Source organism: Pelophylax lessonae (assembly GCF_965119305.1).
Source record: "Pelophylax lessonae genome assembly, chromosome: 2".
NCBI lineage: Eukaryota > Metazoa > Chordata > Amphibia > Anura > Ranidae > Pelophylax > Pelophylax lessonae.
In genome coordinates this window covers 375,347,485-375,359,543 of record NC_138769.1, presented here as the reverse complement: position 1 = coordinate 375,359,543, position 12,059 = coordinate 375,347,485, and the positions used below count along the sequence as shown (strand labels likewise).

The 12,059-nt window shown below is 48.2% G+C and overlaps 1 protein-coding gene across 2 annotated transcripts in view; it reads right to left on the bottom strand.

The window, feature by feature from the left end:
- Positions 1-12,059, bottom strand: part of CLTC (clathrin heavy chain) — a 129,654-nt gene that overhangs the window by 26,378 nt on the left and 91,217 nt on the right. For both annotated transcript variants that reach the window (XM_082245754.1, XM_082245755.1), the window contains exon 22: positions 587-744. In XM_082245754.1, the coding sequence (XP_082101880.1) occupies positions 587-744 (158 nt within the window). The remainder of the gene's footprint in view (positions 1-586; positions 745-12,059) is intronic.

Genomic DNA, 12,059 nt, shown 5'->3' with positions numbered 1-12,059 from the left:
TTTTCTGCCCAAACTTTTCAGCTCCTGGATGCACTGGCTGTTTTTTTTCCTGCAACTAAAAGCTTCTAAAAACCATAGTGTACATGGACAGATAGAATAAAAACGGAGAGGCGTTTTTAAGCTGGAAAAAAAAAAGGAAACGCCACCTCCTCCTAAAAGCGGCAGGAAAAACGCCCTGAGGCCTAAGAATTTCCCAAATCAGTTACATTGAAGGAATGCCATGAGTGATTACTATCACAATTTGTGCTAACTGAAATGTCAGGTCATCAAACAGTTGGTATCATAACTGATAACGTGCACAGCACCATGGTAACTATAGATCAAACAGAGGCTAAGATGGCGCTTACCTGACTGTAAAAGATTGGAGGTTTTATTTCTTCAGAAATCAGAAAAGGTTTTAGGACAGGAAATTTCTACTAATCTATTAGCTGTTCTTTGCCATATCGAATGATAAAATCTGACTATTCAGCAAACTTTCCACACAGCTTGGCTATTTTTCTCTTCCTGGACTGCTAAGTTGGACAGGTATGCATCAGGCCAGGTACTAAGTGTTCCATCAGAGTGTTGGTGAAAGTATATTACATACCTGCTGGATGTGGGCATTGTTTGGTCCATTAATAAATTCCTCAAGTTCAGTGAGCCGGTTGGTTTTAGCCAGAGCAAAGATGAGCTCTGTTTCCACATAGGATTCCCTTGCTTTCTTTCGGGCCATCTGCAGATATTTAACTAGCTCTTCCCAATTTCCTGTGTAGCATAACAATGTAAGAAAAGAATTAAAAAAAAAAAAAATGCATATCTGCCATATAGCAAGCCTAGACCGAGCAAATTACATGGGCACATTTATATTACCAATCTAGCACAAATGCTCCATTTAGTGAACGGTGGTAATCATGAAAAATGACTACAGATAGGACAGCGGACATACAGCATGGTGATAAAGAGCCATTCCAGCGAAAATTTAAAACTGACCTTTTTACAGTCCTAAACCCTAGCATCTACCCATCTTCAAATTGGGTAAAGCCCACTGTAACCTTGTATTGACATTTAAAGTCTAATCATGTTTAGGGTAAAATTAAAAATAAATGCACTTTTTTTTTTTTTACTGCAAAAAAATAAGTGCATTTATTTTCTCCCCCTGGAGAGAACAAAGCATGGCACCCACAATCAGTGGATCAAGGGTGCAATGGCAGGCTCCTGCAGACCGGTCTTACACCTTTCTTGCCTGTACCTCTGTTAGAAAGCTGGAGAAAGTGTCAGTGGACTATGAGGGTGCCCACCAGGACCCTCACAGTCCATTGAGTACTACAAGTTCATCAGCCATGGTGGCAGATGGGACCTTTTTTTTTTTTTTTTATTGCGAATTAAAAAAAAAAAGAAAAAAAAAAAAAAAAGTGAAAACATTGGATTTTTGACTTACCATAAACTCCCTTTCTCTGATGTTCATTGACGGACACAGTTCCCGATTCTTCCCTACCATTGGGTTATACTGCCCCCTACAGGAGTAGGACACCAGGCAGGAAAAAGCTTGACTACGCTTATGGGCAGTCCCAGGGGGTATACACCCACTCAGCTATAGGCACTCAGTTTTGTTACAAGCAGTGTCAGAAGAAAGTCAAATCCACAGAGCGGTGGGTGCTGTGTCGGTCAATGAACATCAGAGAAATGGATTTTACGTTAAGTCAAAAATCCCGTTTTTATCTTTCGTTTGACAGACACAGCTCCCAATTCTTCTTAACCATTGGGACGTTCAAAAAGCATTAAAGCAGTATCAAACATGAGGGTGGGAAAAAGCAGAAAAAAATTCCCAAGGCTAACCATAGCCAACCAGGTAACATGGAGCTCAACCATAAACAACTGGAGCTCACCTGAAGGAAAGAAAAAAAAAAAAAAAGTTACACTCTCAAAAGAGGACCAGGTCCTCTAAACAGCAGCCAGCAAAACCTTGCAGCCAAAAGAAGCATCAGCAGATGCCAACACATCCACTTTACAAAAAACTGTGTAAAAGTGTGCACTGATGACCAGGTGGCCGCCTTGCAAAACTGTGTCACCGACGCTGGATGACGGAAAACCCAGGAGACACTAAGCACCCTAGTAGAGAGCGCCTTGACAGGAGGAACTTTACCTCAACGCAATAGGTCTAAACCGCCTGATCCATCTGGAAATGGTTGCAAAAGAAGCGGACAATCCTTTTTAAGGTCCGTCCATGAGTACAAATAGAGAGTCTGACTTCCTAAAAGACTTCGTAGCTGTCAGGTACACCCTAATAGCCCAAACCACATCTAAGGTATGAAAGGCAATTTCATTTGAATGTTTAGGTCTGAGACACAGGGGAGGCCACACAATGTCTTCATTCAAACGACAGTCGGAGACGACCTTAGGAAGGAATGACGGACAGAGGCAAAGCACCACCTTATCCTTGGAATCACCATCAGGTGAACTACAGGATAACGCCGTCCGTTCCGACATGTTGCGCGCCAAGGCGATAGCCACCAAAGGCCACCTTCTGGGGAAACCTCCCGAACATTTTCAAAGGGAGGCTACTGTAGAGCTGAAAGCATCACATTAAAATTCCAGGGTGGCAACGGAGCCCACACTGAAGGAACCAAATGTGAGACACCCTGAAGAAAAGGTATGCATCAGGGAGTGTGTGGCCAAAGGTCGTTGGAAAAAGACCGCCAAAAAACGATATCTGGACCTTGATGGTACTCAAGGCCAATTATTGTTCAACCCCCACTGAAGGGAGGTTAAGATCTGATCCACCGAGTGAGTGATGAACCCTGAAAGAGACACACCATGGAATATACGTCTTCCACGTACGATGGTAGATATTACTAGAAGTAGATTTCCTAGCTTTTAACAGCGTAGGAATCACCGAGTCAGACAAACCTCCATCCTTCAGCACCAGGAGTTCAACAGCCAAGCCGTCAAAGCCAGCGACTAAAGCAGGATGTCCTTGGGACAGAGGAGAGGAAGTCCCCAAGGAGCATTGGCGACCAGTTGTACCAGATCGGCGTTTCAAGACCGGCGAGGCCAGTCTTGAGCCACTAGAATGACTGGAATCCCTTCTGCCTGGATCCTGCACATGAGTCATGGCAGAAGATTGAGAGGCTGGAACAAAAATCGGTCAGCCCACCTTAGAATGCCAGCTACTTACTCACTTCTTGTGCCCCCTTGGTGGCTGATATAGACCATGGCTGTGGCATTGTCCAAATGACTTTGTACCGTATAGCCCTGAAGATGAATTGTCCAATGAGCCGGACAAAGTCTGATCGCTCGGAGTTCCAGTAAATTAATAGTCAGTCTGGACTCTGCTAGAGTCTGGACCCCCTGAGCACGTCTGTGTTGAGGACGCCTTCCAACCCGGACAGGCGTCTGGCATCCGTGGTGACAACTGTCTAGTACAGGGGGAGAAAGGATTTTCCCAGTCGAAGTGCCGCAGAACGAATCCACCTCTAGAGACCGTGGATCCTGTACCATTTTACCAGAATCTCTTTAGCAGAGATCTTATGTGGAACTGTGTAAACAGACCGCCTCAAGGGTGGACACCATCAAGCCCAGCACCAGCATGCAAGCCTAGAGGGATGACCGTCTGCTGGACAACAGAAGCTGAATTGCCTCCTGCAATGTCTGGCATTTTTCGGCTGAGGTCGAGTCCAGAGTCAGACCCAGATAGTCCAGTTTTGGTGGACAGAACCAGAGCAGACTTCTGAAGGTTCAGAATCCAACTGAACTCCAAGTTATCCATCAGAGCAGTCGGAGGCTCTGCTCACAGAAGAACAACGTCCAGGTACCCCAGTACTGTAATCCCCCGCTGACGCATCAATGCTAGCACCGGGGCCAACACTTTTGTGAAGACCCAAGGAGGAGAGACCAAAGGGTAACACCACAAACTGATAATACTCCCCCACCCATGGCAAAACAGAGGAAGCGCTTGTGACCGGTGTGACCGATGCGGGTATCAGATCCCTGCCCTCTTCACTAACTTGTTAAAAAGAACCGGCCAATCTCACACCATGCCCTCACTTACGTAACACTGCCACTCTCAGCTGCACCCTGCACAAAGATTTTCCAGCACGTGGGACAACAATCTAGGTTCCAGCAGCCTGGAAGCTATTGTCACTGGGCTAATTAAGCAATTAACTCCTTTAAATGCCACCACCCCAATTTTTGGTCCGAGCAGGGGGAAGCTTGTAATTTTAGAAATACCAATTATGATTTTAGCATAACCGTCTAACACCCTGTCACCACAGACATGTATGTGCAGAGGATTTATTCTATACAGTAGCACTGCAAAAAAAAAAAAAAAAAAAAAACAGGTTCTCTTTCGTTCATTGATGGACACAGCTCTATATCTTCTTGACCCTTGGGACGTCCTAAAACAGTGTCAAACATGAGGGGTGGGAAGAACACAGCAATAACACACTTTCCAAAGGCTAAACTTAGCCAACCAAGTAAAACAGGAGCTCAACCAGGAACAACTGTAGCTCACCAATCTAAAAAAAAAAATACACCTTCAAGAGGCTTGAGCGTCTGCAACAGCAGCCTACAAAATGTTGCGGCCAAAAGCAGCATCTGCAGATGCGACTACATCCTGGGAATGTAAGGCAATCTCTTTAGGATGCTTAGGCTTAAGACACATGGAAGGCAACACAATGTCTTAATTTAAGTGGAAACCATAGACTACCTTAGGAAGGAAAGACTGGCGGGGATGTAGCACCACTTTCTCCCTGTGAACTACCAGGTAGGGTGACCGACAGGGCAACGCAGCTAGCTCCAACACCCTGCGTGCAGAAGTAATAGCCACCAAGAAGGCCACCTTCTGTGATAAAGTAGGCAGAGGAAGTTCACAAATGTTTTCAAAAGGCGTTTTTTGAAGAACCGAAACACCAGATTGTCCCATGGAGGCACCAGGGACCTTACCGGAGAAGCCAGGTAGCAAATCCCCTGAACAAAAGTGTGAACCACGGAATTTGTGGCCAACAGACATTGGAAGAAGATTGCCAAAATGGGAATCTGGCCCTTGAAGGTGCCCGGGGCCAAATGCTGAAATATACCTCTTTGAATAAACTTCAAGAGATGAGACACCGAAAAGGAACAGGAGGAAACCCCTCGAGACTCACACCAAGTAATGTATGCCCTCCAAACTCAATGATAAATCTTCCTAGAAGTAGATTTTCTAGCTTTCAACAGTGTAGGAATTTCTGAATCTGACAGCCCTCCGTACTTCAGCACCTGGCTTTCAATAGCCAGGCTGTTAAAGCCAGCGACTGTAAAGCAGGATGAAGGATTGATCCTTGAGACAAAAAAATCTTCTCTGAGAGGGTGTTTCCAAGGGATGTTGGCTACCAGTCTTACCAGGTCTGCGTACCAAGAGGCCAACGGCGTCGACCAGAGGGTCTTGAGACCTTGCCACAAACCTCTGAACCTTCCGGCTGAGACGAGAGGCCAACAGGTCCACATCAGGAGTCCCCCACCGGAGACACTTGTTTAAACACCTCCGGGTGGACCATTCTCCCTAATACAGCGCCTGCCGACCGAGGTAGTCCGCCTGCCAATATTCCACCCCTAGAATGTGCACCGCAGAGAGGGCTGGAACAAAACGTTCGGCCCACCTTAGATTACCGGACACTTCTCTGGTCACTAGGGCACTTTTGGTGCCCCCTTGATGAGTAACACATGCCACAGCTGTGGCGTTGTCCGTTTGAATCCTTACTGGGCGCCCCTGCAAACGGTCCGTCCACAAGGGGACAGGCAAAGCCTGATTTCTCAAATCTCCAGGACATTGATTGGCTGACTGGATTCCTCCCGAGTCCAACCTCCCTGAGCCGGATCTCTGCCCAAGACACCTCCCCACCCAGATAGGCTGGCATCCATGGTGACCATTGCCCAGTACTGGGGAAGAAAGGATTTACCCTGTCGAAGCACCGGGGAGCGGAGCCACCATAATCAAGGAATTCTCGTACACCGACTCAATAGGATCAGATTGTCTAGGGACCATGGATTCTTGTCCCATTTGGCAAGAATCTCCTTTTGCAGAGGTCTGGCATGGAACTGAGCAAACGGAACCGCCTCAAAAGTGGAGACCATCAAGCCCAGCACTTGCATGCAAGTCCTGAGAGACGACTGTTTGGATAACAGGAGCCGAATTGCATGCTGCAACTTCAGGAGTTTGGTCCCTGGAAGAAACACCCAGGCTGAGGCTGAATCCAGAGTCAGGCCCAGGTAGTCCAGTTTGTTGGACGGCTTAAGACCCGATTTTTGAAATTCAGTTTCCAGCCAAGTTTTTGCAAGGATCGCACACCGATATCCAAATCGTCTTTTAAGACAGTCAGAGATCTTGCTTGCAGAAAAAGGTCATCTAGGTACCCCAGTACTGCGATCCCCCTCTGTCTGAGCAAGGCTAACACCAGGGCCAACCATTGTGAACACCCAGGGAGCTGAGGCGAGACCAAAAAGGTAACCAATTGATAGTGCTCCTCACCTACGGCAAAGCGAAGACAACGCTGATGCCCGATATATATTGGGATATGAAGGTAAGCGTCCTTGATAATTAAGAGGTCAGAAAATCCCCTTGATGAAGGGATTCCACTACTTTGCGAATGGTCTCCATCTTAAACTTCTGAACCCGCACAAAGCGGTTCAAGGCCTTGAAATGCAGGATTGAACGGACCTTGCCTTCCTTCCTGGTAACAGAAAATAAGTTGATATAAAATCCCCGAAAAAAGTTCAGACTCTGGAACTGGTAAAATGACGCCTTGCGAGAGCAGATCCTGTACCGCCCTTAGAAGACCTCGCAGAGGATCCAGGGACAAACGCAAGTTGGAAGGGAAGAACCTTGCCGGAGGCAAGGACCAAAACTCGATCTTGTAACCGGACCGTATTAACTCGTAGACCCACTTGTCTTGAATCAAGGACGTCCATGGGTCTGGAAAGAAGTGAAGACGTCCCCCCACCCCAGATATGTGTGAGGGCACCCCTTCAGGCAGAAGTGGACTTGTCTGTGGGACCAGCAGAAACCACTTTTGGCGTACCAGACCAGGGTCTCTTGGAACCATGGTAATGAGTAAGCGGCCGTTTGTGCTGTGAAACGCGTCTACCTTGGACTCATCTGTTCCCGCACTGTCTGTTTGTCCTTGATGATTTTTGAAGAATAAAGACACCTTTTATTTCTTTTACCTGTGTGCGGCTTCAAAACCTACTATGTCTCTTGGAACCTCCCACGAGGTTACGGGCAGATTTTGATCCCTTGTCCTGCGATCCTGCGGGATGAACGGTCTGTTTGTGGGCCGAGAAGAAAGGACCACATTTGCGAAGAGGCTCTTTGCTCTTGGTAGCCTGTGGAAGCAGAGTACTCTTACCTCCCGTAAGACCTTTAATGAGCTCTTCCATGGAAGCTCCGAACAGGCGGTCTCCTACAAAAGGAAGATCAGTCCATACCCTTTCGGAAGCCTTGTCCACAGACCAGCATTTCAGCCAAATCATGCGGCGGAGAGTCACAGCTGTCACAGACACCCTGCAGGCTAAGGAGTCCACATCCATAGAGGCATCACAGATATATTGTAATCCCTGCACTAACTGATTCGCCAGCTCAGGAAGATGTTGACCCCCTTCCAAAACCTTGCGCAGAAGCTTTGCCCATTTCTTTAAGGACTGGAAGACCAAGGTTATGGCAAACACTGGCCACGGCAAAAAGGTATCGGACCAGAGATTCAGCTCTTGTCAACAGGTTCCTTAACCACTTGCCGACCGCCGCACGACTATTTACTGCGGCGGTCAGCCGCTCCTGGGCAAACCGACGTAGGGCTACGTCGCTCGTCCAGGAGCCTGTAGGGGGCGAGCGTGCTCCGACGGAGGTGCACTCCCTCCCTCGCTCGTTCGCAGTGATCCCCACACGAGTGACCGGCGGCTCTAATGTCCGCCGGTCACTCGCGATCTCCCGCAGGAGAGGGAGAAAGGCAGACGGCTGATGTAAACACAGCAGTCTGTCATTCTCCCTGATGTAAGTGCAGAGACTATACGATCCTGCTATGTAGGATCGTATGTCTCTGTGGTTACATCACAAGCCACGCCCCCCCCAGTTAGAATCACGCCCCTAGGGATACATTTATCCCACTGATCACAAAGTTAACCCCTTGCCCGCCAGTGTCATTTTTACAGTAACAGTGCATATTTATAGCACGGATTTACTGTAGTAATGTCACTGGTACTCCCAAGAGTGTCAAAAATGTCAGTCAGGGGTCCGATCTGTCCGCCGCAATGTCGCAGTCCCGCAAAAAAAAAAAAAGAAAATTGCAGATCGCCGCAAGTACTAGTTATATGCGATTTTTTTTTTAACCAAAAATATGTAGCAAAAAACAAATTGGCCTAAAAAATGGATTTTTGTAAAATCTTACCGTAAAATCCTTTTCTCTTAAGCTCATTGACAGACGCAGTCCTCTTGATTAATATCACATTGGGTTATACTGCCCTCTACAGGAGTAGGACTAGGCAGAAGGAAAACGTTCTGGCCACACCTTAGGGGCAGTCCCAGAGGGTATATCCTCTCCCTCTCTGCTACAGGATGTTAGTTATATCACAAAGCAGAGTCAGAGAATTTAACCCAACCCAACTCAAAAAGTAGAGGGGCGGGTACTGCGTCTGTCAATGAGCTGTAAAAGGATTTTACGGTAAGATTTTACAAAAATCCATTTTTCTCTGTCGCTCATTGACAGACGCAGTCCTCTTGATTAATATCAAATTGGGACGTCCCAAAGCAGTGCCACAAATGAGAGGTGGGATAACAGAAATCAAAATCCAATCTAGAAGGCCCAACCGGTGCCAACTAGAAGTTTTAAAGGCTCATTAAACCAAAGGATGAGACTCAACTGAAAATCCAACAGAAAAAAACCCTCGAGGTAGACCAACGGTCTCCTCAAATTGCGGCCTGCAAAACCTTGCGGCCAAAAGAGGCATCCGACGATGCCATCACATCAACTTTATAAAATTTTGTAAAGGTATGAACCGACGACCAGGTAGCCGCCTTGCAAACCTGGACCACTGACGCCTGATGGCGGAAGGCCAAGGAAGCACTAAGCGCCCGAATGGAGTGCGCCTTAACAGGGAACGGAGGATTCCGACCCATAATAGAATAAGCCTGTACCACCGTCTGTCTGATCCATTTTGAGATAGTCGCGGCAGATGCAGGCAACCCCTTTTTGGGGCCATCCGTGATCACAAAAAGTGAATCAGTTTTACGAAACGAGTCCGTAGTCTTCAGGTATACCCTGATTGCCCGAACCACATCCAAGGAGTGTAACGCACACTCGAGGATGACTGGGCTTAGGACACAAGGAAGGTAGCACAATATCTTCATTCAGATGAAACTCTGAAACCACCTTAGGAAGGAAGGATGGATTCGGACGAAGAACTACCTTATCCCTATGAACCACCAGATATGGGGAACGACAGGATAATGCGGCCAGTTCTGACACCCTGCATGCAGAAGTAATGGCCACCAAGAAGGCCACCTTCTGGGATAATGTAAGCAAGGGAATCTCCCTGATATTTTCAAAGGGAGGTTTCTGAAGAACCGACAACACCAAATTAAGATCCCAGGGCGGTAAGGGCGCGCGCACTGGCGGAGCCAGATGCCGCACCCCCTGGATGAAATTCCGCACCAAGGAATGGGTAGCCAAAGGTTTCTGAAAGAAAATTGCTAAGGCTGAAACCTGTCCCTTGACAGTACTCAAGGCCAGCTTCTGCTCAACCCCCTGTTGCAGAAAAGCCAAGATTCGGGTCACCGAATATGTACGTGGAGGAAATCCAAAGGATTCACACCACGCAATATAAGACCTCCATGTGCGATGATAGACTTTTCTGGAAGTCGCTTTCCTTGCTTTAATTAAAGTAGGAATAACTGAAGTTGACAATCCCTTGTCCTTCAGAGTCTCAATAGCCAGGCCGTTAAAGCCAGCGATTGTAAAGCAAGATGGAAGATCGGTCCCTGAGACCGCAGATCCTCCCTGAGAGAAAGTCTCCAAGGAGCGTCCGCGACCAGCCTGACCAAGTCGGCGTACCCGGGTCGACGAGGTCATTCCGGAGCTACCAGGATAACTGGAATTCCCTCCACCTCTATCCTGCGCAGAAGTTTCGGCAGCAACTTGAGAGGAGGGAAGACATACAGTAGCTGATACTGTCCCCACGGGGCGACCAGCGCGTCTGCTGCGTCCGCTCGAGGATCTCGGGAGCGGGCTACAAACCTCCGCACCTTCCTGTTGAGCCGAGCTGCCAACAGATCCACCTCCGGGGTGCCCCAATGAAGGCACAGCTGGTGAAAAACCTCTGGATGAAGAATGCTGGCCACTTCTATGGCCGCCAGGGCACTCTTGGTGTCCCCTTGGTGATTGACATGAGCCACGGCTGTGGCCTTGTCTGACTGGATCCAAACCAGGCTGCCCTGAAGCTGCTCGGTCCAGAAAAATCAGACAAAGTCTGATCGTTCTCAGTTCCAATACATTTATCTGTAACCTGGATTCTATCGGAAGAAATGATTTCCCCTAGTTGAGCATCGGAGCCCGAAGTCACCAGACCAGAGACTCCCTGGTCCGCTCGCTCCACCGGATCCGATTGTCCAGAGAATCGGGATTCCGATTCCATTAGAAAAGAATCTCCTTTCGGAGAGTTCGGGCATGAGACTGGGCATACGGTACTGCTTCTAAGGCGGCCACCATCAGTCCCAGGATCCTCATGCAAGTCTGAAGGGAAGACCAGTAGACGGATAGTAACATCCGAATTGTTCACTGAATTTTCCAGCTCCTGGTGGGAACTAGGAATGATTTTTGGGAAAAGTGAAGAAAACGTTCTGCTCAAGGAACGGGAACTACCGCTCCCTGTTGCATCAAGTCCATTACTCCCCCCCACAAAGCTTTTAAGCGATCCGGGGATAGTCGAATGTTTGAAGGGAAGAATCGCACCGGTAGAAGTGATCGAAACTCGATCTTGTATCCCGACCGTATGACCTCGCGAACCCCTTTGTCCGGGATTCTGGAAAGCCATGGATCCGGAAACGGAAACCGGTGAAGACGTCCCCGCACCCCAGAGATGGGTGGGGGCGCACCTTTAGGCTGTATTGGTCTTATCTTCAGGTTTGGCTGAGCCGGACCCTTGTTTACCCGACCAGCGCCCTTTGAAACCCCCTGCAGGGGCTTTGGAGGGCTTTGCCTTATCGCCCGCACCAGCGGAACGAACAAACTTTTTATGAGCGGAAAAGGAAGGTCCTCGCCTGTTACGAGGTCCTTTACCCTTAGCAGTCTGTGGTAAAAAAGTGCTCTTGCCCCCAGTGAGATCCTTTATAATCTCATCCAAGGTGGCCCCAAACAGGCGATCCCCTTGAAAAGGGAGATTTGCCAAAGCTTTTTTGGAACCTTGATCCGCCGACCAGCACTGTAACCACAACATGCGTCTGAGGACCACTGCTGAAACAGATGCACGCCCTAGCAAGGGAGTGGCGTCCAGGGCGGCGTCACAGATGAACTGTAGCCCTTGTATAATTTGCTCCAGCAAATCTGATACTGCCGGGGGGATACTTCTCCCCTTTATGTCACGGCGTAACAATTTGGTCCATTCTGTCAATGTTTGTGAGACTAAACCAATGGCCACCACTGGCCTAACTGTTGACCCTATCAGGGAAAAAATGGAGCGGGATTCCGCTTCCACTTTTCGATCCACCTGATCCCTAAAGGACGGAGCGTCCTCCAATGGGATAACAGTGGTTTTGTTTAGTCTGGAAATCGGTGGGTCCACCACTGGTGGTACCGTCCATTTTTTAAGGAGGGATTCCTCAAACGGATAGCGCCTAGCAATGTGTTTGGAAATAGCAGGGGTTCGTTTCGGACGATCCCATTCTTCTTTAATTAGATTACCAAAACATTTGGGCAAGGGAAAAACCTTCGCCATTTTGGTAGGCTTGCTGGTACCAAAGGGAATTTCAGTGTCAGCTACCTCTGTCGGTGTAACCTCAAGGCTTAAGGTTTCCCGGACAGACATGACCAGTGCGTCCACCAACGCTTTTTCTTGCGCTA